This window comes from Calliopsis andreniformis, chromosome 8, assembly GCF_051401765.1.
Source record: "Calliopsis andreniformis isolate RMS-2024a chromosome 8, iyCalAndr_principal, whole genome shotgun sequence".
Classification (NCBI taxonomy): domain Eukaryota; kingdom Metazoa; phylum Arthropoda; class Insecta; order Hymenoptera; family Andrenidae; genus Calliopsis; species Calliopsis andreniformis.
The window spans coordinates 11,953,761-11,976,260 of record NC_135069.1 but is presented as its reverse complement, the minus strand read 5'-3'; the positions used below and the strand labels follow the sequence as shown (position 1 = coordinate 11,976,260).

Below are 22,500 nucleotides of genomic sequence, written 5' to 3'. Positions count from 1 at the left end.
GTAGTCAAAACTATCTTAGTAAAATAAAATCGTTACGTTTACTTTGTATATAATGGAACATCGCTAAATGTACAACACAACATGTAAATCTCCCCAATATTTCTCAAAATACTGCAGATTTACTGGGACTAACGGTAACCTATGTACATGTTTATTAAGAGTAAGGATAAATGAATATCGATAAAGTATTCATGCAGTGTAGAGATGATGAAATTCTCCACCGGTAGCCACAGGTTCTACCACCAGTTAGTCAGCACTCCTCTCACTATCACTCAGGATCGGCCGTTTCTCCCATCCAAGTTGACCGCAGTTGCTATGTTTCACTTATTCTCTCATGTGTCTATTCGTTTCTTTGGTCGAGAGTATCATTCCTCAAAGACAAATAGTAAAGGCAAGTACAGCGAAATGCTTCTCCTGTCTCTATGTCTTCTTTTGACTATAGTAATATGGACTGCTAGCGCTAACTTTGCGTTAGCTGTCAAGATCTCAGAACACAGACCAAGTTTCCGTAGCGAGAACTATACAGCGTGTTCCTGAACAGTATGAGATAAATTTAAGAGGTGATTCTAAAGACCAAAATAAGACGAAAATCAAGAATAACGATTTCGAGTTTGAGGCTTCATTTGTTACTTATAAGTATTTAAAAATCTGGTGGAAAGCACCAGAAATGATCTCGCGCGGAGGCCTCAGTGGTTGTCCGAACAGCACTGTCGCAGTGACGTAAAGGTCGCTTCCCATTGCTGTAAATTCGGGCCGCGAGCGCGTTCGCCGTCCACTTGAACTGTCAACTCTACGAGCAGGAGGGTTCGAAGTACCCAGCGAGCCTGCACCGTGATCTGCTTAATCACCAAACGAGCCCGACAGACCCAAAGCGACCATGCACCTATGCTCGCCTAATGGTAACGTCTTTTCGAACAAAATTAGCCGTGCACGCACAATTTATGACCGAACGAGCCGGTTACAGCAATGGGAAGCGACCTTAAGGGAGGGGTGTGATCACTCACCGTCGAACAACTGATCGGCGCTTTTACGATACTCAATAGAGCTACAGGATGTAAAATTAAGTTAAAATTGATGTATATCATTGAATAACAATAATCTTGTCTATTCGTCGCAATCTGTAGGCCAACTCAAAACACTCATTATAAGATAGAAAGGGTTAATATGTCCACCTTCGTGTTAACTGTTCCCTTTACACATCCACACATCACGATTCTCTCATCCACGAATATTGAAAAACCATACCAGGGTATTATTGAATAACACTAAACCTGCCTACTCTTTACAATCTAGGTGGCAAATTAAAAGACACCCAAAGAAATTTCAGAGTAGAAAGGGTGAACGTGTCCACCCTCCGATTAATCTTCTGGTCTAAATCCACACACAAAAAAAAATTTGGAAGAATACTGCAAACACAACGGGAATATTTGTAGGAAAACTCGACATGTGTCACAAATGTTCGCGGCTTCTTGAAAAACTCGTCGAGTTCATGTTTCTATAATCAAAAGAGGAAACATTTCTACGCCTGAATAAAACAAAAAAGTAGACAAAGCTCGTGAGTTGTCAGTTTGTCGTTCCTACAGCAGTAAATATTCATGATAAAAGTAAGTACTACCCTGTGGTTCCTTACTAACAATATAATAGCACTAACTACTAGCGGTTGAACATTACGTGCTGTACATACATACATACCCAATATTCGCAACAATATTACTTTGTACGTACGGCCAACTCACTCAAACCATTCTAGCCACATCGACTTTCCCTCCCTCTTTCCCTTGGCTTACTGTTAAAATATTCCTCGAGGCCGTTTTTTTTTCATTAACTGATGTGAATTTTTTATTGCAAAGAAAATTTTGTAGAGAAAGGAACAAATAATAACCCGATGGTGCAAGGTCTGGAGAGTATGGAGGGTGTGGTAAAACATCCCAATCAAGCTCTAAAAATTTCATTCGAACGGGTAAAGAAATGTGTGGCCTCACATTATCGAGGTGGAACACGACGCCACATCTATTCACTAATTCTGGAATCTATCATCACCAATTCTGGAAGCTATCATTGTTTTGCAATGATTTAAATTTTTCGAGATGAATGCAATATTTCTCACTGTTAATCGTTTGCCTTTGCGGAAGTAACTCGTATTAAAGAACCACCCTTCTAGGCCCACTAAATTGACAGCAATATTTTCTTCGGTTGAAGTCCAGATCTTGCTACCGTTAAAGGACTCTTATTTCGAGAGACCAAGATCGTTTACGTGCAGTGTGGTCATAGAGGATCCAACTTTCATCCCCAGTAACCAGCCTCTTTAAAAACGGCTCTCTTTTGTCACGTTGAATGAATAAATCGCATGTCGAGATTCGATTGCTTTCCGTCAGTTCATGGAGAACCCACAAATTTGTAGCGATTAACGTATCCAAGCTTTGTCGAATGTTCGTGAACCGTTGTTCACGGTATGTTTGAAGCATTTGTTATCTCACGAACACTAGATCTTGGGTTTTCATCAAGGTAGGTGAATGGACGGCCACTGCAATCTTCATCTTTAAGATTAAAATTTCCGGCTCTAAACCTTCTAAACCACTTATGAACTGTTTGAACAGTTATAGACTGTTCCCCATAAACGTCACAAATCTCCTTTGCAGTGTTTTCAGAGGTACTGCTTTTTTGAAAGCAGTGAAACATATCATAACGCAAATGCATCTATTGGGTTTCCATCTTTCACAACGCGAAAAACACTCAATACACTTTCTACTAACGCTGAGAATTGTTCTCTTCTACTGCCAGAGGATGACTAGTAACCAGTAATTGACGGTAGAGTGATCTGATTGTTTGTTTACTTAAGCACAGCAAGATAAAGCCTCGAGCGACGAACGCAAAAAGAACTTTCCGGACAACCTAACATTTGAACGCAGAAATGACACCGAGAAATACAGATGTTGCGAATTGGTGAAAATGCTACAATATACAATTCTGCAAATTTTGGAAAGGAAAGGAACAAGAAATTTTCTCACCTCTTCCGTTACTCAAATTTCAAGTAAGTAGTTATTTTCTAATTCCAAACATAGCATTGCAATCACGCGATCAAAATTACAAGCAGACAATGTAGAAGAAATTTTGTTTTTGAATTATAATATAAAATAAAATACTTTTATATATTAGAAGAGACGATAGGTCTGGGTTAGGTAATATGAGATAAGATTAAAGTAGATACACTAAGGTTTTGATCTACATGTACACAATAGTGATATATTCTACAATGATGGAAAGTATTATGAAGATTATGACACCTTTTCACAACAGTTGTTATCGTTCATTATATTACTCTTTCGGTTAGTGGACGTTTTTAATTTGAGAATCAGTATGAAATTTTTGTTTGTGCATGTTGAACGGAATTTATTTTCTGACTTTTCAAAGAAACAAAGGAACTAACTTATTCTACAATAATTGCAGTTCCATAATACATAGGTACATGTCAGTAAGGATTTAAGCCATACTGTTTTCTGAAGTGTGAAACAGTAATGTTTTAGTATACTTATTAATATTAAGAAAATAGTAATAAATACTGAAAGTATGATAGTATTATAAGACGCAGTTTACAGTCTAAGGATAATCTGTAGATTCACTGCTTCTTTCGCTACTTGTGAACTAATGTTAATAGCAGATCTGAAAAGTGAAATTTTTTTATATATGATTGCAATGTACAATTGAGACGAATTATATGATCTGGGATTAGTAACAGCGGAAAGAAGAATCAAATTGATCACCAGACTGAATAAATTTGATTCCTCGAGCGATTCGAACACTTTCTCGCGGCCGTGCGAACAAAGCATTGAGAATCCACAACGAGCGAACAAATGGGAAGCTAAGCTGTGCCATCGAGAGAAGATGATGGAGCAAAAGTTAAACCTGGTACAAAGAGAATTAGAACTGCTGAAAAATATACAAGGATAACGTGGACTAAAGGAAACGAGTGTACGAAAAGTTAATGTGATCATGGTAGTATAGCTCAGTATAGAGTTGAGCATGAATACAAATAAGACAAGCCAAAGCATTCGGTTCGGTCTTGGCTTATCTCATTCATGTTGGTTAATGTCAGCACTTTCAGCGGTGTTATCTATACTGAAATTTGACAATGATGAGTTGCAACTGATCTAAATCAAACGGGCTGTCAAGGAAACAGGAAAGAAAAGAAGACCAGTACCAAAAAGGAGCTCGAAGTAGACAGACATGTTGTGATTAAAAAATTTGAAAATTGTTGTATTTAGATTTCTAAAGTAAATGAAACTATAGGTTCCACTAAAGTTTAGTTCGTTACAGTTTTCATTTAGCTATAGTTTTTTGTTAAAACGTTCCTGCTTTCGTTATTTCTATCAAGTCCTTTAGTTTCTCTCAATTCTTCTATCACGTTCGTGCACTAGTCTGCACCTAACTATAGAGCCCTTGTACAAATATGTATGAGATAAAACGAAGCAACATTGGTTCAGTCGTTTGTAGCCGTTCGAAATTTGGTACACTTCAGGGATTATTTCTTTTAATTAGGTGTTAAATATCGCTTCAACTACTTAAGTTATTAGCAACTTTACCTCGATTTTATTTTCTCAATTTCAATTTTAATTCTTATTACTGTTCGCTGTTTGCAATTTAGGTTTGAGTGAATTTTATGTTTGATATTGCCAATATCAGTCGTTTTGATATTCTGAAAATATATTACCCCTTGCAAAAAAGCGTAGGTAAGATGACAACTTTTCTTCAGGTGAGATGTACTGACAGCTCTTGGATCGATCCAAGGCCGTACGGGATCACGCGGCGAACAACGCGCAACAGTTTGCTACACCTTGGATCAACGTTCATTCTTGTATGCTCAGTCAGTCTTCGCTTATTTCATTCGTTCAATCTGCACCCAGCCTAGAGTAATCACACCTGGTGTAGAAGATAGCACGAACGAATGATCAATAAAATAGTTGGCCCAGTACTCGGTTAGTATCCAATAGTCTATCACTTCAGTAAATACTAACATTTTAAAATATTTATTTTGATATTAAAGAAGCTTGTATGATATTATAAAAATGTTTAAACTTATTATATAATTAATTTGAAAAATTAAATTACCAGCTCACTTCAAAATAATCTTATTAATTTATATTCTTATTTTGTTTTTTCATTTATTTATGTTTGAAAGTTGATTTGCTAATAATTTTCCTTAAATATTCGTTGCTGAATTTACTCATTTTTTATTACAAAAAAACTATTGTAACTACTTTAGTAACATTTTCTTTAAATTTAATTTGATTAATTAATTTTCTTTTGTATTCACTTAACCCCGCTTAACCTTTTCTTCCGCTACCCACGTGCTGATCAACAACTAAATCTTCTACTCTATCGACAACTGCTCCCAGTCGCAAAATGCTGACCCCATCTAGTGTAAACCTTGAATTTTTTATTAAAAAATAATTTTAAAGTGGATGTACCTACCAAATTCTTTTTTTGGTATCGTTAATTTCAAACAGTACGCAAATTGGGTGTCAAAAATAACTGCTTTCTTTCTTTCTTTCAATTTAACTGTAGTTTTTCACTAGAAGAATCGACATTTCTTAGTTAGTCAGTGATCAATTACTGGGTCAACTAGTGGCTTATTCTTCTCATTTCTGCGTCTCATAATTTTCGGTTTGTCTAATAAATAGTACGTGGAGGTCAGGCCTCACTCCTGCTGTACTAAATGCTAATTTCATAATAAATCATTATCATCAGAATACATTATATGTAAAAATACGTATTTACGAGAAGAAATGACAAATTTTCTAAGAAACACTCTATTTATATAATGTTCGAATACTAAAATATTTGGATGTACTCTAATATAATGGATGTACGGAGGGCATAATCGTTTCAATGAATAATCATTTCTACAATTCCTCCTTTTTACACAGCTAAACAATTTAAGGTTTAACATATCTTATTAACTTATAAGTTGCAATGTTTTAGTGAAAATATTTGCAGTTTCATCAAATACAGTATCTATAACCTCCAAATCTCGTAATACTGTATCTTTGAAGCATATAAATTTTCATTTCAAATTTTGTTTTCGAAACATCAAAAGAGAAAGAATGCGTAAAGCATATTATTACTGCATCTTTCATAATATTATAATAAAACATGATCACCTAAATTAGGCCACTATTTTATCCACAAGTACTGAATTCGAATACAAATAAAATATATTACAAAGAAATGGTAAAATAAATATGATTAGTGTATAATTGAGTCGCATACATATTTAAACCCATTAATTGTTTTGATAAAATAATAGATTACTTATATTACTTATAATTTATGTTGAAAACTATACTACAAAGTGTCTAGCAGGACAAGGGAGTCAAAAGTGCCTTTGAGTCGATTTTTGTCGAAAATGTGGCATTCGATAGGGTATCAAAAGTTAACATTCTGTGCTAATTTCAACCCTCTACGGGGGGGGGGGGGGGGGGGGGGGTTAAAATATCGGTTTTTGCCCTATTTAACACAATGCGAAAATTCTGAAAAAATTCTATAACATGGATGATATGGTGATACATGTTGGAGAATTTTTTTAGATTTTACGGTTGCGAATGCTAAGCATAAAAAATGAAAAACTGAAAAAAATACCAAAAAAATGCAGATTTTGTAGTGAAGTTTAAAAATGACCACTTTCTTATTTTTACAGTAACTACATAATGATACGACTATTATTCTCAATTTTTTCAGATTTTTCGACAGGGTGCGCCGTGGTTAAAAAAATCAGAAACCGAATTTTTCGGAGTATTTTGGCCAAAACCGTGATAAATACATTTGATTTTTACATCATCTTTATACGGTAAGTATATTATGTAATTTTTAACATTTTACATTGTAAAGAATAATGGATAAGTATGAGAATTTTTTAAATAGCTCGATTAAATGACACATGTGAGCGCTTTATATTCAGGATCAGCCAATTTTTCAACAGCCGGCGTGGTACAATGAGTAAAGTGTCTGACTGGGGAACAAAAATCGGCTCAAGGGCACTTTTGACCCCGTTATCCTGCCAGACCCTTTGGGACAAACACTCTTATCAGTCAAAAGACGTTTTTCTACAATGATGCACGATAGAATAGGACCAAGTAGCAATTCAATTATAAAAAGTTCAATATAATTAATGATATCATATCATTCAACAAAAAAGTGTGTGACTTTTAAAATTACACCTACTAAAATTTTGTATTTTTTCATATCCCATAGCGTCCTCTATTTTCAAGACTAAAGATAATACCTAACTATCGATATGTTTTATAGATTTCATTCGTGATTAACTGACTTCTCAGTTTACAAAACTGAAAAAGAAATATAGAACATAAGCAACTAAACATGACGATCTGTCATTTATAAAAGAAGAATGTGGCTTGTTTATTTCTTTCTATCAAGAAACTGATTAAAAAGAAAAATTCTTTCTAATTTGCAGACTCCTAATTGTCAGCTATTTCTGAAAAGGTAATACATACATCAAAGAAAAAGAAAGACTGTGTGGTAGAGTCATCTACAGACTATACAATCACCTGTTGTGCCTCATTGATTTTCATTTTCTCTCATTCTTCCCAATTTTCCCTCTCCTTCTCCCTCCTTTAGTGTTCATAAAGAGAAAAAGTAAATGAAGATAGAAATATGTATCTACATCTGCCGCTCATAATACAAATATACCTACTATCTTCTAAATTCATACGGATTTTTATGCAAATTCCTATTTTTATGAATATAATTAAAGAAGTGAAATTCAACTAAAAGTTTTTTCCGTCCTGAAAATGCTATAAAGTGTATGTAACACCTGATATTTCATAAATTTTTGCATTTTATGCGGATTCTGTACTTTCTTGCACATTGAAATTTCTTTCCATACATGAAGATTCGCAGTCTAGATATAAATCACCCTACTTCAAGGGCACAGTTGCTCTGTCCCACTGAAAGGAAATTTCTTTCATAGAGGTACATAGAAGGAGAGATCAGGGACAAACGTAACAATTTCGGTTTTTGACTGTGTAAGTTCTAAGTTTTATAGAACTATTAAAAAAGTCGTACAAGACAATACACTTACATTATTACACAATATAATCAAAACAAAAAACTAGCAATATATTACATCAATTTTTTTAAATAAACCTTCTTTAAAGTGTGTCATTTGTTACTTTTGTCCATACCCCATGCGATAATATGAAGTAAGGACGACGATAACATCCTATTTAAGTTTGAAAATTAAATTAATTAATAGAAAAAATACTTTTGTAAGGTATTTCTACTTATTCTGAACGTAAAAATAAGTATAAATATCAACATAAACTTAACATAGATTTCTAAGAAGCCAGCTCACGATTTGTATTTCTTTTACGAATGTTGGACATTCTGTAAACATTAATCCCGTATTTGAAGGTAAGTCCATTTTTGTCAATTTTTCGTTTTTTATGTCATATGGTAGTCAAAAGGGAATATTTCTATTGTATGTAAAAGTTAAAAAACAAAAATTCTTGATAAGTCCCAAGATATTAATAATTAGTTTCATCATGGATATACAGGGAAATAAGTTGACAAGTCCATGCGAAACAGAAGAATAATTTGATAAATCAACAAGAAACTCAAAGTTTAAATAGTTTCTAATAATTGTATTGAAAAACATTGATTACACTGATTGCACGACTAGTTTTTATTATTTTGTAGTATTCTGTTTTAAACTTCAAAACTGCTGGTCTGTAGAATTTAGGAAATGTGACTTAACAAGTTCTTTCCTTAATAAATTTTCCAGTAAAGCAAAAAACAGAAGAAAGTAGCAAGTTACAATCAGGACAAATGTAACAACTTCTTACCTTTATCCCTACTAACAGTATTTCTCATGAACGTGTTCTACATACTAATCTAACATATAATTATAACAATTTTTATACCCACCTATAAGGTCAATATCTATTGAATATAATACAAAAAAAGTCAGAGTTTTATGAATCCAGAGCAAAAGAATATGTAATTGAAACAGACCCTATAAGTTTAATTTTAATACACGATTTCAATAAAACGTTAGAATATAAAGGACTACTTATTATCGCATGTTGCCAAAAACTAAGGTGGAGGAAAGATGGAAATGACATGCAAGCATGGAAGCACGAGATTATTGGTCGACTAGTATTTGTGTTATAACGTTTGTTACATTCGCTTCGTGTTACGTTTGTCCCTGATCTTCCCTACACTTGGATACTTACAATATGTACATTGGTAGGTTTGGGCGAATTTCAAATCTCTAAAACATTAAACAATTCTACATATCGCACATGTATGTATTTCAAAAGTAACACAACACAAGAAAATACACGTTTTTCAGGAAAAGCAGAAAACTATACATTTATGAACTTAGAAAAAAATTATTTACGTGACGGTGGAGTTATCTTACAATTAGTTAACACTATCAGGGTTTCTAAGGGACTGGCATACGGTCGATAATCAGCCTCCAGCTCACGTACTGATAAGGCGCTGTCTGTGTGCGTACGTACATTTATTAAATAAATAATATTGACATAAAAAGCAGTTTTATTTAATAATTTGTCTAAGGAATAATTATGCGTTATTTACAATAGATGATTTTCTTGTCCCTATTTAAAAAATTTGTGATTTATATTTAAAGAGTTCTTTGACTAAATTTTACTATTTAAAAATTTAGTTAGTAAATTTTTTATAATGAGCAATAGGATATTTATCAAAATAATTCATGATAGTAAAATTAGAAAATAGCGTTTTTTTGAATTGTCAATTTTAGTAGTATTTTTAGTTTTAGTTTTAGTAGTAATTTACTTTATTTAATATCTTTTTCCTAAAGGCACCATTTTGTTTCATATCCATTTTTCTCTACAGCGTTAATAAATTGTTAGTTATGGTTTGACTGTTGTATAGTTCGTGTACTAACAATTTATAATAAAGAATTCAATATAGTACGTGTCATAAATATTTCAAAATAGTTGAGTGACGCGTGGCGCTAGCAGTGTCTTTTCTGCAACCAAAACATCCAAAAACTTTAGTAACGATTTATTTTTTTAACGCAGAGTGTAATAGATTTTTACGATTGCCACAGTACTAAGTATCACCGTACAGGTAAAACGAGCCCTTACACATGTAAACTGGGATAGGAAGAGCTAAGATATCGAGATATTAACTTTACGTGCAAGAGTAATTTTTAACATGCTCAGTATCGTCGGCGGGCATACTTTTTTCTGGCTTTCATATTTTTGCGGCTAGAGGGCTTCAGCTATGTAGCTAGGAAGTTGTCAAAATCCGTCAAGTTTTAACCGAAAATATTAATAATAAAAGCTAATATAACAATAATAATAAAAAAATAACAGAAATTATACGTAGTAAAATAATTATGTATAATCGTTATACAATAGAGAGTGAGTTGAAACAATTTTAAATTTTGGAGGAGAGGTTGCTCATGAGAAATCAGGTATTAATAATCGTTCCAAAAATTAATAAGTATGTCATCAGAGCTTCGAAGACGTACAAAGTTATTAGTGCTATACTTCATCGTGGCAAATCTATTCATAAAGGACATTATACTTGTCTCCTAAGATAAAAGAATTTTAGATGGATGCATGCTGTTGACTGTAACATTCATCAGACACGTTGGTCACGAGGTGCCAAAGACGCTTATATATTTATCTTAGAAAACATATCACACTAGATTATTAGAAATCACAATACGTACCAATAATAAGTACGAAAAGACACATGGTCACGCTGTATTGTATAGAAATAATAATTTTCTACATTTCAATAGCAAACATAAATGAAATCCCTCTCAAAAAACATTTAAAATGTAAAACACTAGGTAGTTGAATTCATTTGAACTCTGGTTGCCACAAACAATTTCCAAAAAAATTAATCTACCCTAAAGAGCATTCAAAAGATATGAAAAAAAAAAACCAAAAATACCTTTAAAAGATATTAATCGACAAAAATAAAACCCAAAAAATATTAACCTTCTTTTGGATGCTTTTTCGAGGGTTATTGAAAATCTTCTGGATATTTTTTGCAGGAGATTAATATCTTTTGGATGTTTTTTGGAGCGATTTATTTTTGGGGGGATTTTCTATGGGAATAATCTTTTGAATGCTCTTTAGGGTGGATTAATTTTTTTGGAAATTGTTTGTGGATTAATTTTTTGGAAATTATTTGTGGTAACCAGAGTTCAAACGAACTTTATTATTTAGTGTTTTCACATTTTAAATGTTTTTTGGTGTAGGTTTCAATATTGACGGATTGGTCTATTATAACACTAATATTTGTGTAATTTAATGTAATTTAGTGTAATATATAACACTAATATAACACTAACTGTCCTTGAGTAATATGTTTCAGTGATTAAAACATTTCATGAAAACGAATCGTCAATAGTGAATACTCGCAGGAAATTACGTAATTCTTTCGATTTACAACATGAACCTACAACGAATTCTTTTTGTCTGGCATTGATCGACAAGGTCTACACATGTGCTTTCAACAGGCTGGTGCAACATGTTACACAGTAATCAGGGAGTATTCAAAAAGATGCATTTCGAACCCGAATTATGTTAAAATCTGATTATGTCAATTGACCACATTAATCGTGTAATTTAACGCGTTAGTTTTGTTTTGTAAGGCCATTTTAAGAACAAAGTGCTAACAATGCAGTCGACAAACAAAAGCGATAAGAGATGAGATATTTATGAATAAAATTTTTATTTTATTTTCCCTAAGTTTTTTTTGTACTAAAAATAACACGATAATGATGGTATTTTGTATGATAAATTGGAGGAACATTGGCAGCACAGAGTAAGGTTGTTATGAGTTCATACATTTTTAACGAGGCTATATTATATAATTCTTGTATTTTTGTAGTTTTAGAGGTCTGAAAATTAGAAATTTTGTAGATTTGGATATTTAAGCATTTAGGTACTCAAGAATTTGAAAATTTGAATATTTAATTAAAAGCTATAAAAAATTTTAAATTTAAAACTTTACAATATGATAAATATGAATATTCAAGTAGTTAGTCAAGAAAACAATTAAATTTAATTTAAAATGAAAGTAACTGTGTAAAAGATTAATTTCTAGTAATTAACCATTTTTTATCTTCGATTGCATTAATTAACTAATTAAGTCTAAAATAAATTAATCCTTACATTAAACCAAAAAAATTAATGGATTAGACATTTCAAAATAAACGAATTTAAATGTCAATGTAATCTCATTAGAGAACTAGCCGAAGTGATAATTTCCGATTTTGATAATACTTGGCAGGTTTGTACAGTAGTCGAAAATATTCGACACATTTTTTTGATATCGGCATACAGTAATGTTGCGGACGAGAGCCGTTTCGTCTACACGGACGAGAGCCGTTTCGTCTACACGGACGAGAGCCGCCGTCTATCCCCACTATCTCGTTTGATATGTGCCGCTGAGAAACCAATTTTTAGAACCATTGCGTTCGAGCTCGACGCCCGAGAACAAGAGGGCCATAAAAAAGCAAGGATAGCATTAGGGATTTAAATAGGAAAAATTGAAGTTTCTTATTCGCAAACGGATTTTCACGCAAGTAACATCAGTCAATATAAAAAGGATGAATTATATCTAGCAAAATAATAAATCGGAACACGGACGAGTAAGCTCTTTCTACAAATTAAGTTATTAAGTATCTTTACTATAAATAATCGGAATCATGTCGTATTCGATGTCATTTTCATCGGGAGAGAACGAGGAATTGATTGGTGTTACTTACGTGAAAATCCGTTTGCAAATAAGAAACTTCAATTTTTCCTATTCTTAATCCCTAATGCAATCCTTGTCTTTTGTAACGTCATTGATTTCGGGAATCGAGCTTGAGCATCGACGGACCCTTGGTTTTGCTTCTTCGATCGTGTATCAATTATCTTGGCGACCGAGAGCAAAAGCAGCCGAATCGACTACCAGTCACGGACGAGAGCCGCGTAAAAGCTGCCCCTAAGATTGGGGATGGAAACCATATTTCACCTAGTATTTCAGAAACCATTGCATAAAGAAAAAACAATTTTAAATTAGTCGATTCTGCATTTTTGGAAATATCTATTCGTTAAAAAAAACCTTGAAATTATTCGTTCCAGGACAGTTTCACATGAAACGCGGATAAACTATGAACGCAATTATTTCCTTTACAACGTAAAGATTTAAAGTTCCAAAATATCCGTATTTTGTGTTTCGGGCTATAGTATCCACGTATACATTTGTGAAAAACTTAATTAATACTTTGCCGCAAGAATAATCAAAAGTACGTCATTTTCCAGAATATTTCTTAAACAAATGTTTTTAAACACTGTTTAGATAGATGGATTCGACGTTCAAAAATGCATGCACGACTAGTTAAAAGATGACTTCCGAGATATTAGATGAAATATGATTTCCACATGGAAATATAACATGGATATAAATCTATGTAAGAAATACGTATTGAATATTTTCGATTACACTACAAACTTGTCGAGTATCATTAAAACAAAAAATTATCACTTCGGCTAGTTCCCTTGTCAGATCGGTACAATTTTAATTGTTATTGCTTTTTATATGATCTGCCAATATTACTCCAGTTAATTATCATATGTTAAAAAAAAAACTTCAATTTTTGTAGTATACTTGCATAACAAAATGTTACAAAAATCTGATAATGTTCCCCCAATTTACATCACTTTCTACGGAAGTGGAAACATAAAAAATAGAAGTATTTTCACTTTTGTCTGAATAACACGTTTCTTCATAAATAAAATTTAATTCTGCAACGTTATTAAATCGATTTTTAAACGTGTTAACATATTCAAACGAAACATCTAGTTCTTCATGAAATTTATTCGTGAAACTGGTTTTAGCATAGACAATTTCAAATTTGTATTTTATTTGGAGACTAAAATAACGAAATGTCCTGTTAAATTCGAAAAAATGAAATAGAAGCTGCAAAATTGAAATATCGAATCTATTTCACATTTTGATTATAAAAATTGTCCAAATAAGATTCGAAACGGAGAAAGAATCGCGAGGGAAAAGATCAGTCGCTGGCAGGCTCGCTATTGCTCGACACACGAGCTGGAAACACTGTTGTCAACTCGTTTGATAAAATTTGAATTTCTATCATTTTCATTTTTTCTTAATGGGAAAGGTTACAATGAACTAAAGGGTCGCTGCAGACGAGCGTTATTTTGCCGCTGTGCGTTGTAGCAACAAGGACAATTCCCAATTTTTAATTGTAGAAGACAAGAAAAGACATGTATGAACGCGGAACCTAGGCGACACTTTTGCGACAAATTGTAGCAGCGAAACAGCATCTGCGTTCTTTTGAAAATACGCAGACGTGCCAACAAGTTGTCGCGTTTGTATGTCTTTCCTTGTTTTCCACAATTAAATATTGAGAACTGTCCTTGTTACAACGCATCGCGACGAATTGCCACAGCGCGGTGGCAAAGAAAACGCTCGTCTGCAGCGGATCTAATGTGATCTTGCTGATTAAAGCAAGTCAAAATTGGTAATAAATCCTGGTTTAATAAATAATAATAATAAATTGTACCACATTGAGAATTTTAGATAACAATTTATTCTGCTTATGTTCATTCAAATTGTAAGAAAATTATGGGACAAAAATTGATTGTCATAAATAGTGCTGTCTGCTGTTACTTACACCAGAGAAATATTTTATTCAGAAACTTGTGTTGTTATTCTTATTTAACCCATCAAGGTTCAAAGTTGCATAAACACTACATTGCACTTGTTTTGTTTTTGAACATTATTGAATTATGTTTCTTTATATTATTGCTCTGAAAGGGGGTCCCTAAATATTAGCTTAATATTTTGTTTGCAATTATTTCTCTTTTCTGATCTAGATTTTACAACGTTTTGAAGATAAATATATTTATAACACTAGCTTACACCAATTTCTTGTATGTCAGACTTTTTTGTAGATCTTTTTTATTTAGATTCGTCTATGTAATGTCTATTACTACATATAAAGTGTTTCTTTATTCCGACAAAATAATGCATAAAATGTATAATATAGAGGATGTATGCACTTAGTTTTTTAATAACATTGCGTTTACGCAATTTTGGGCCTTAATAGTTACAAAAGTATCGAACAATTTTTTATGTATACTTTAAATTTTATTTGTGTATATTGTTGCGTTTATATTTATATTGTAGTATGAGAATTTTTGGGTATTCGAATAATTAACGAAGTTACAACAAAAGGAGCATGTTGCGTCGTATGTAAAATAATCGTAAAAAATTTCAAACTTTCAGTTCAAACTTTAGCCGCGGTTTTTTCAAAATCACGTTTTTGCACATCTTTCAAACTATTATTCGACCAACATACAAATTTTGCACATCATTCTTTACAAAATTATCTATATATAATATAACCTACGAGTTTTTCAATAGTTTGGATTTTTCAAAATTTCTAAAATTGATTTATTTAGAAAAAACGAACATTTTTTTCAAAGCGACTGCATTTCTTTATCTCTTAAAGTTGTTCAAAATTGTACAGCACATTAAGAAAATCTATTTTTTATGATTATTTTTTCGAATGAAATTCTTTTCCAATAAGAAATTTATTATTTCTTTAAAATTCTCTTGAAATTCATAAGTCGACAACAACCTAAAATCATATACCAATATTCTGATAATACAGAATGAATAATCATTTAGAAGACTCAAAATAGTCCAATTTACGTTATGTTTGGTCACGTTTTAAGCAGAAAGATTTCATTTTCAGAAAAAAATTAAAATTGCGGAAAAAATTGTCTTTAATCAAAGTGACTAGAATTAAATACGAATTACTTATAGTGAAAGCGACTATAATTATTTTACCGGTCACTGTCAAGATAGTTTCCTAAACAATGATGGGGATACCTCTTTGCTCTTAAAAGGTTCATTTATGTTGAAATTAAACAGAAACAATATTGTGATTCGTAGTAGAAACACAAGATGATCTTCCTAAAATATTACGAAAAATCATAAACACTAAAAACTTGAAATTAATGCGTAATTCTAATAATGGAATGACGAAATATAATTAGAAACTTATTAAATAAATTATCTTCGTAATTTCACGATTACATATACTGATTAATAAAAAAAAAAGTAGATAGAAATAAGATCAAGCCATTAATGCTTGTCGTAAATTGCTGTTCTCTATTTAATACGACAATCAAGATAAGATTCCTTTGATCGATTGTTCGTTTCGTTCAGCCTTGTTTTTATTTTCAATGAACGACAGAGTTTACGAAACATCTATGTATGTACGTTTCATTCGGAACGGTGTACAAACACTACTACTAGTTGATCCGTGCTCCGAAAAAATATAATCCCAAAACAAAGAGACGGCTAATTCCTGCCTAAGCAACGAAATAGTAAAACTCAGAGGACCGCGAAACGCATAACGACTAAATAGTCTACTAAAACTAATCACTCACCATTCCTGGAGACGTCCAGTTCTACGAGGTTTTCGAAGTTTTGGATATCCGGTGGCAAGCGATGAATTTCATTGTCACTCAATCCAAGCTTGCGTAGCCTTTGTAGCCGGAAAAAATTCTACAAAGAAGAAAAAGGAAAGTGCTGTTGTATTCATAATAAATGTAACTCAATGAATTACCCTATCTCGAATGTTGGGCGCGTATACACTTTGTTGGCACGTTACAACCTATGGAATGGTACGTCACGGACGCAATAGAAAGAGGAAGCGAGAACGCAAGAATGGAAGAATGGGGGGAAGGGGGGACGAGGAGAGAAAAGTGTACGTTAAAGACGGAAAATTAGTACTTTATTGTTATTTGCCCACCTTCGGTAGATCACGGATGTGATTCGCGTCCAGCAGAAGCTCTTCTAAGCTTCTGGAATATCGTAAAATATCATCGGGGACGCTCGGCAGAGAGCAATGACGCTTGTCAACGTATTCCACCTGCCTGTTACACCCTTTGAAAATCGGAATACAGCGGAACATGATATCCTTTTCACTATCAATCACGTTAAAACAGCACCAAACATAATTGTCCCGTAAGTTCACAGCGGCACACGTTACTATTTGAACATATTTGTGGATTAGGTTGAAAGACGGCGAAAGAAAACGAGCGGAACGACAAACACTTTCACGCCCTACTCGGCTTTAAACATGCTCTCGGCTTATACCACCAAGTCTGACGTCATCACGTCCATAAACCACTGATCACATTGCTTTAAAGCGACGCACTACCGTGAACAAATATGATGCTCGGAGAAGACCATGAACGTGAAGAACCGAGCCTGAAGTGGTTCGACGGTACGGATACCTCTAAGGAAAGACGGAAGGGGGTTCAGCCCGGTCAGTCGCCATTGTAGGAACCATATTGTGTGTACACCCAGACCATACAATTCTGAGTGGCTTCTTTGTAAGAAAGAGAGAGAATGTGTCGTTGCGACCAGAATCATCGGAGCTGAGTGTACATGTGGTCCCTATAATGGCGGCTGACCTGGCAGAACATAGACATGTAGGGGCGAGTTTGGAGCTCGGAAACCTCCTTAAAGAAAAGAAAAATTTTTCTTTTAACGAAAGAAAGAAAAGAAAGAAAAAAAGGTCTATATTTTCTCTAAGGAAAGCAATGAGAAAAGACGAAAGAGGGGAGGGGAGTTATGGTACCATCAATACTGCCATCTATCTGCTACAGTACGAATATACGTATCTATGATTTTATTTGAAAAAATACAATCATTTTATACAAATATTACTCTTATCACTTATGTATATTACTCTCCTGCAGATTTCTATGCAAATTCACGTTTTCATAAATACAACTAAAAAAATGGAACATACATACACAAATCTTATTCATCCTTGAAAAATAATATTATAACCATAGAGTACTCTTATAGAGGCGAAACTTCAGCGTTTTTCAGGCCCCAACTTCCAGTGCGCATGCGTGGCTATGGCTATCTTAGACCATACAGAGTGATCGTTTTATCTGAAAACCCTCGAAACTGCTGCCCTCGTCGGCCAGAAGTGGAAATACTGAGATCTTGTCTCCGTTCTAGATACCTTTTAAACGTTTGTTATAACCTATCATGGAATTGTCAACTCTGTAACCTAAACAAGTGTGAATGAATCGATTTCTTCTTAATAATTATTTGCATCGTCAGCGTACAAAATTTTTAGTTGTAAAATGTCTGTAAACTATTTATTTAACTTAATTTGAAGTTTTCGCTCCATATCGTTCAAAGAATATGAATATGATAATAGGTTAAACAGAGCACAAGGGTTAATGTGCGTGGTTAATAATCGTTTGGTATGGCAATATGACACAATAATAAATATTCATGATGATGTAGTATACTAGTATACAAATGAGATGATGAATCGCCATATTATTTAATCATGAGAAGCGGAAGAGTAGGTTACCCAACCTGTTGGTTTGTCGGTTAGATTGTTACATTAAGAAACCTGTGAATTTATTGTCTCTTCTATGCTTTAATTTATTTATAGCAAATTCTTCACAACAAGTATCTTCTCTAAGATACAGGAGTTGAATCTTGTTACTTTCATATTTAAGAGTAAAGCAACCTTTTAGTTTCTAGCTGTAGGTGGACAAGCGAATGAAACCTTACGTCAAAATATGTATTAACTGAAGAACAACACAGTTCTGTGGCAGCCTGTTTTAATATAACCAGTAAATAAATTACAGTCTACCTATTATATATACCATTGAAATAAGATATTGAGTTAATACAGTATTTAGTTCCAGAGTGGCCTTTATCACTCATTCCATATTATTATCTAAACTATCTACTATCAACTTTAATGGTCTTTGCTTTCGTTGGATCTGAAGTTTTCTAACAGGTAGATCCCAAATAGTAAAATTTAATAACGATACCTTTAGGGTTGTTAGTAATACCAAATTTCTCCTTTATGAGGATAACTTAAAAATCTTTTGCACTATTGTAAATAGACATAACACCATTCTGCTAGAGATTCTCTTGAACTTGGAAAAATGGAGTCACGAAAACAATTTTAAATTTAATGTATCCAACTGTCTTACAATCCACTATAGTGAGTATTCCTTCTTTGGATATCATATTTACCTCCTATCTATCTTTTAATGGCCACTATCAAAAAATAGGCAACTCAGTTTTTTAGACACTTGAATTTATTCATCGCTTCCCCGTACTCTTTGCATGAGCAGTTCACGCTTCGCCCGTGACGGCTGTTCATACAGATACACTTGCTTGTGTGTGGATGTTGAAAAACGAGCAAGCTAGGCACGTTTCGGACAGGATCTGACTTGGCAGGCGTATGGAGGGGAAAAGAAAGTGACGGTAGTGTATCGTCCCGTGTTGAACACACTAGCTCGAGCTTACTCCTACTTCCTACCTGCTCTTACATATCGTCCTAAGCCCAGATCCCTTCAAGCTTTGGCTCCCGCTAACTCTCTTCAGTTTGCACCCCTCTCTTTTTGTATACGGGTATGAGTACTATTCGTGTCACGGGAGAAAACCTAGAAAGCATTACCCCTAATTGTTTCTAGAGGATTTCTCGTAAGACACGAATAGTAGGTTACCACTTCTACTCGAATTGCTAAGGCGATGACTGCGAGGGAAAAGTCAATATGGAAGGAGAAAACATGTCTGAGGCAGGCGTAGGGCTGTGTAGTCGGTGTCGTAGTCAAAGTTGGAGTTAGAATTAGAAGTTGGAAGCAATTTCTGATTACTTCGAGTTGAACTTAGTTGAAAACGAAAAGATATATTGACAGAAAATCAGAAATATCTTGAAAATAAGTGAATAATTTTCTTCACGAATGTATAATTAAAAGCTGCAATTTAATTTATAAAAAACAAATGTATTAAAATGTTTTATCTTATTTGCTTTATTTATGATAATAATAGCTTTAGCATTTTAATATCAGTAAGTTACATCAATGCATGCATATACTCATTATGTTAAGAAACTATTATAAATACAAAATTCGGAGACAGAATTGAAGGTAAGAAAAAAAAAAAGAGAAATCGGAACTAGGATTGGAGTCGCAAATTTTGACTGCCGACTCCACATCTCTGGGCGAGCGGCTCAAACAGCTCTCCTTTGAATGGCTTTTCTCCTTCTCAAGCGTAATACGGATTCTCTAATTCCGCCTGCCTAGTCTGTTACGTTCTTGTAACACACAGGGGAGCACCAAGGTATCCGTTACCGATCGAAGAATTCTGTACCCCTTTCTCGACGGTTAATTCTATGATTCATATGGCAGTAATATGATTATTGCGATCATAAATGTTACTTAAATGTCATTTTGAACTAATTACGTGTTTGAATAATTGAATACGAATATGATTTTTTTTCTAAATTAATTCTGCCGCTGGTAAATGAACTAATGTTTCATTTCCTATTTGATATAAATGTTTCTTTAAATAATTTCTCAAGTATTTTCTAATTTTATTATATTCACATTATCAAAATTGCTCGACCGAAGCTCGTTTTGGACTTCGCGATCAACAAGCGCTTCTACCTCTACTATTTCGTTTGTGCGTCACAAAGTGACCAAACAATGGGAATTTTTGCGCTCGAATTGAACTCCCGAGAACAATAGGGCCATAAACAACAAGTACAAGAATAGGGATTAAAGAGCGGAAGAAGTCAAGTTCCTTATTTACTATCGGATTTTCACGCGAGCAATATCAATCGATACTTTGTGTTCTCTCAATTAAAATGATACCTAACACCACACGATTCCGATTATTTATAACAAAGATATATAAAATTTGATTTGTAGAAAGGAAGGGCTTACTCGTCCTTCTCTTTTTCCATCCCAAATCTTTTCTCGGAGTCATCGACTGAATGGTTCGGGTAGAAAAAGTAACGTACCCCTGCCTGTGAACAGAAAGATAGGGACTGCAAATTGGAGAGAGACAAAGAGAGCCGAAGCTCGAAGGGGTCCGGTCCTCGGGTCATAGAAGGAATTCCGAGCCAGCGGGTTCAGCACGGGACAATACGTTACCGTCACCTATCCTTCTCCTTCACTTCCTTGACAAATGGCCACGGCCCTGTCTGACCGTGGCCAGCTCGCTCGCTCTTCAACGTTCACGTACAAGCAGGTGTATCTGCACGTACAACTATCACGAGCGAAGCGTGGACCGCTCGTGGCAAAAAGTACAGAGATCGGCGGAGAAACGATAAATGAATCAAGTGTCTAAAAAACTAAATTGCTTACTTTCTGATAGTAATCATTAAAAAATAGATAGGAAGTAAATATGATATCCAAAGGAATACTGGCAATAGTGAATCATTAAGATTCACTTGGGTATACTGAATCTATTTGTTTTGATAATACCATTTTTCCTAGTTCAAAAGATTAATCCATTAGAGAATTGTTTCATATTTATATACAATAGTGTGAAATATTTATACTTCATCCGTATAATGGAGAAATATACTATTAATAACAATCCTACAGTTATTGTTGACAAACATTGAACGACTAAGATTCAAGATATGATCCCTGAGGGATACCTGAACTAACTAAACTATTCAATGTACTTATTATTAAGTTTTACTATTTGGAATCTATCCGTTATAAAACTTCAAATCAAATCAAAGAGGAGACATCAAAGTTGATGGTAGACAGTTTAGCTAATAATATGGAATGAGAGACAAGAACCTTTCTAAAACTAATGTACCGACTGGATGTTCTACCTCAATGACAAGTATAATATAACAACTTTAATTTAATAAATTGGTTACAGCTACGAAACCATTATTCGAAACTGTTGTTGTTCAGTTAATATTTTTTAATAAAAATGATAATTTATCAGAAACTGTAGGAATAATGTGAACTGCATAAGCCCGCTTAACCTCGCCGTGATTACCTAACATACTTATTTAAATACTTACAACTTTTGTAAAATTGTAAGGGCTGTCTAATATTAGAATATTATAAAATATTATTCAAATATATAAAATTAGGAGGGTAAACAGTCTAATGTCACTTATTTTACATTGAGATCGTTTTACAGTATACGGCTTTTCGTAATTTATCAGTGTGTTTCCTAACATATCAGCTATATCCTTTACTTCGATTTATACTTTTCGATTTATACTGTTAGATTCATAAAATTTTAATTGATTCACTCAATTTTCTGTTTTAATTACGTATAAGAACTTTAAACCGTTTAAATTTCCCGCCTATTTCCTTGTTGTGCATGCGCAGTTGCGCTTGCTGTTTTAGGAAATCACTTACTTGTTAATTTCAAATAAAGTATTGTGAATTTTGAAAAGTAAGGAGGGTGCACTTAAGGATAGCAAAGGTGCAATTTTTCTGTGCAGTCAGATATACGAAAAGAGTAATATTGTAGAAGATATTGGTGTGTTTTCATGTATGAAATTTGAAATTTCGTTTTTAATTTCTTTTGGAAAAACGATGAGGATACAAAAGGATATTTTCGAGGGGTGCTGTTAGA

General features: G+C 33.5%; 1 protein-coding gene across 10 annotated transcripts in view; it reads right to left on the bottom strand.

Annotated features, from left to right (window-relative positions):
* The window catches only part of Scrib (scribble planar cell polarity protein), a 163,809-nt gene extending 146,336 nt beyond the window's left edge, over positions 1-17,473 (bottom strand). For 6 of the 10 annotated variants that reach the window (XR_013002469.1, XR_013002470.1, XM_076383587.1 and 3 more), the window contains exons 1-2: positions 16,865-17,468; positions 16,500-16,617 (exon numbers count right to left, since the gene is read on the bottom strand). Coding sequence is in view for 7 of the 10 variants with exons in the window: in XM_076383587.1 (XP_076239702.1) it covers positions 16,500-16,617; positions 16,865-17,026 (280 nt within the window). In the remaining 3 variants the exon portion in view is untranslated. Of the gene's footprint in view, positions 1-16,499; positions 16,618-16,864 lie in introns of all 10 variants that reach the window. The other 4 variants (XM_076383588.1, XM_076383589.1, XR_013002471.1 and 1 more) reach the window with 3 other exon arrangements.
* Between the last annotated feature and the right edge of the window lie 5,027 nt (positions 17,474-22,500).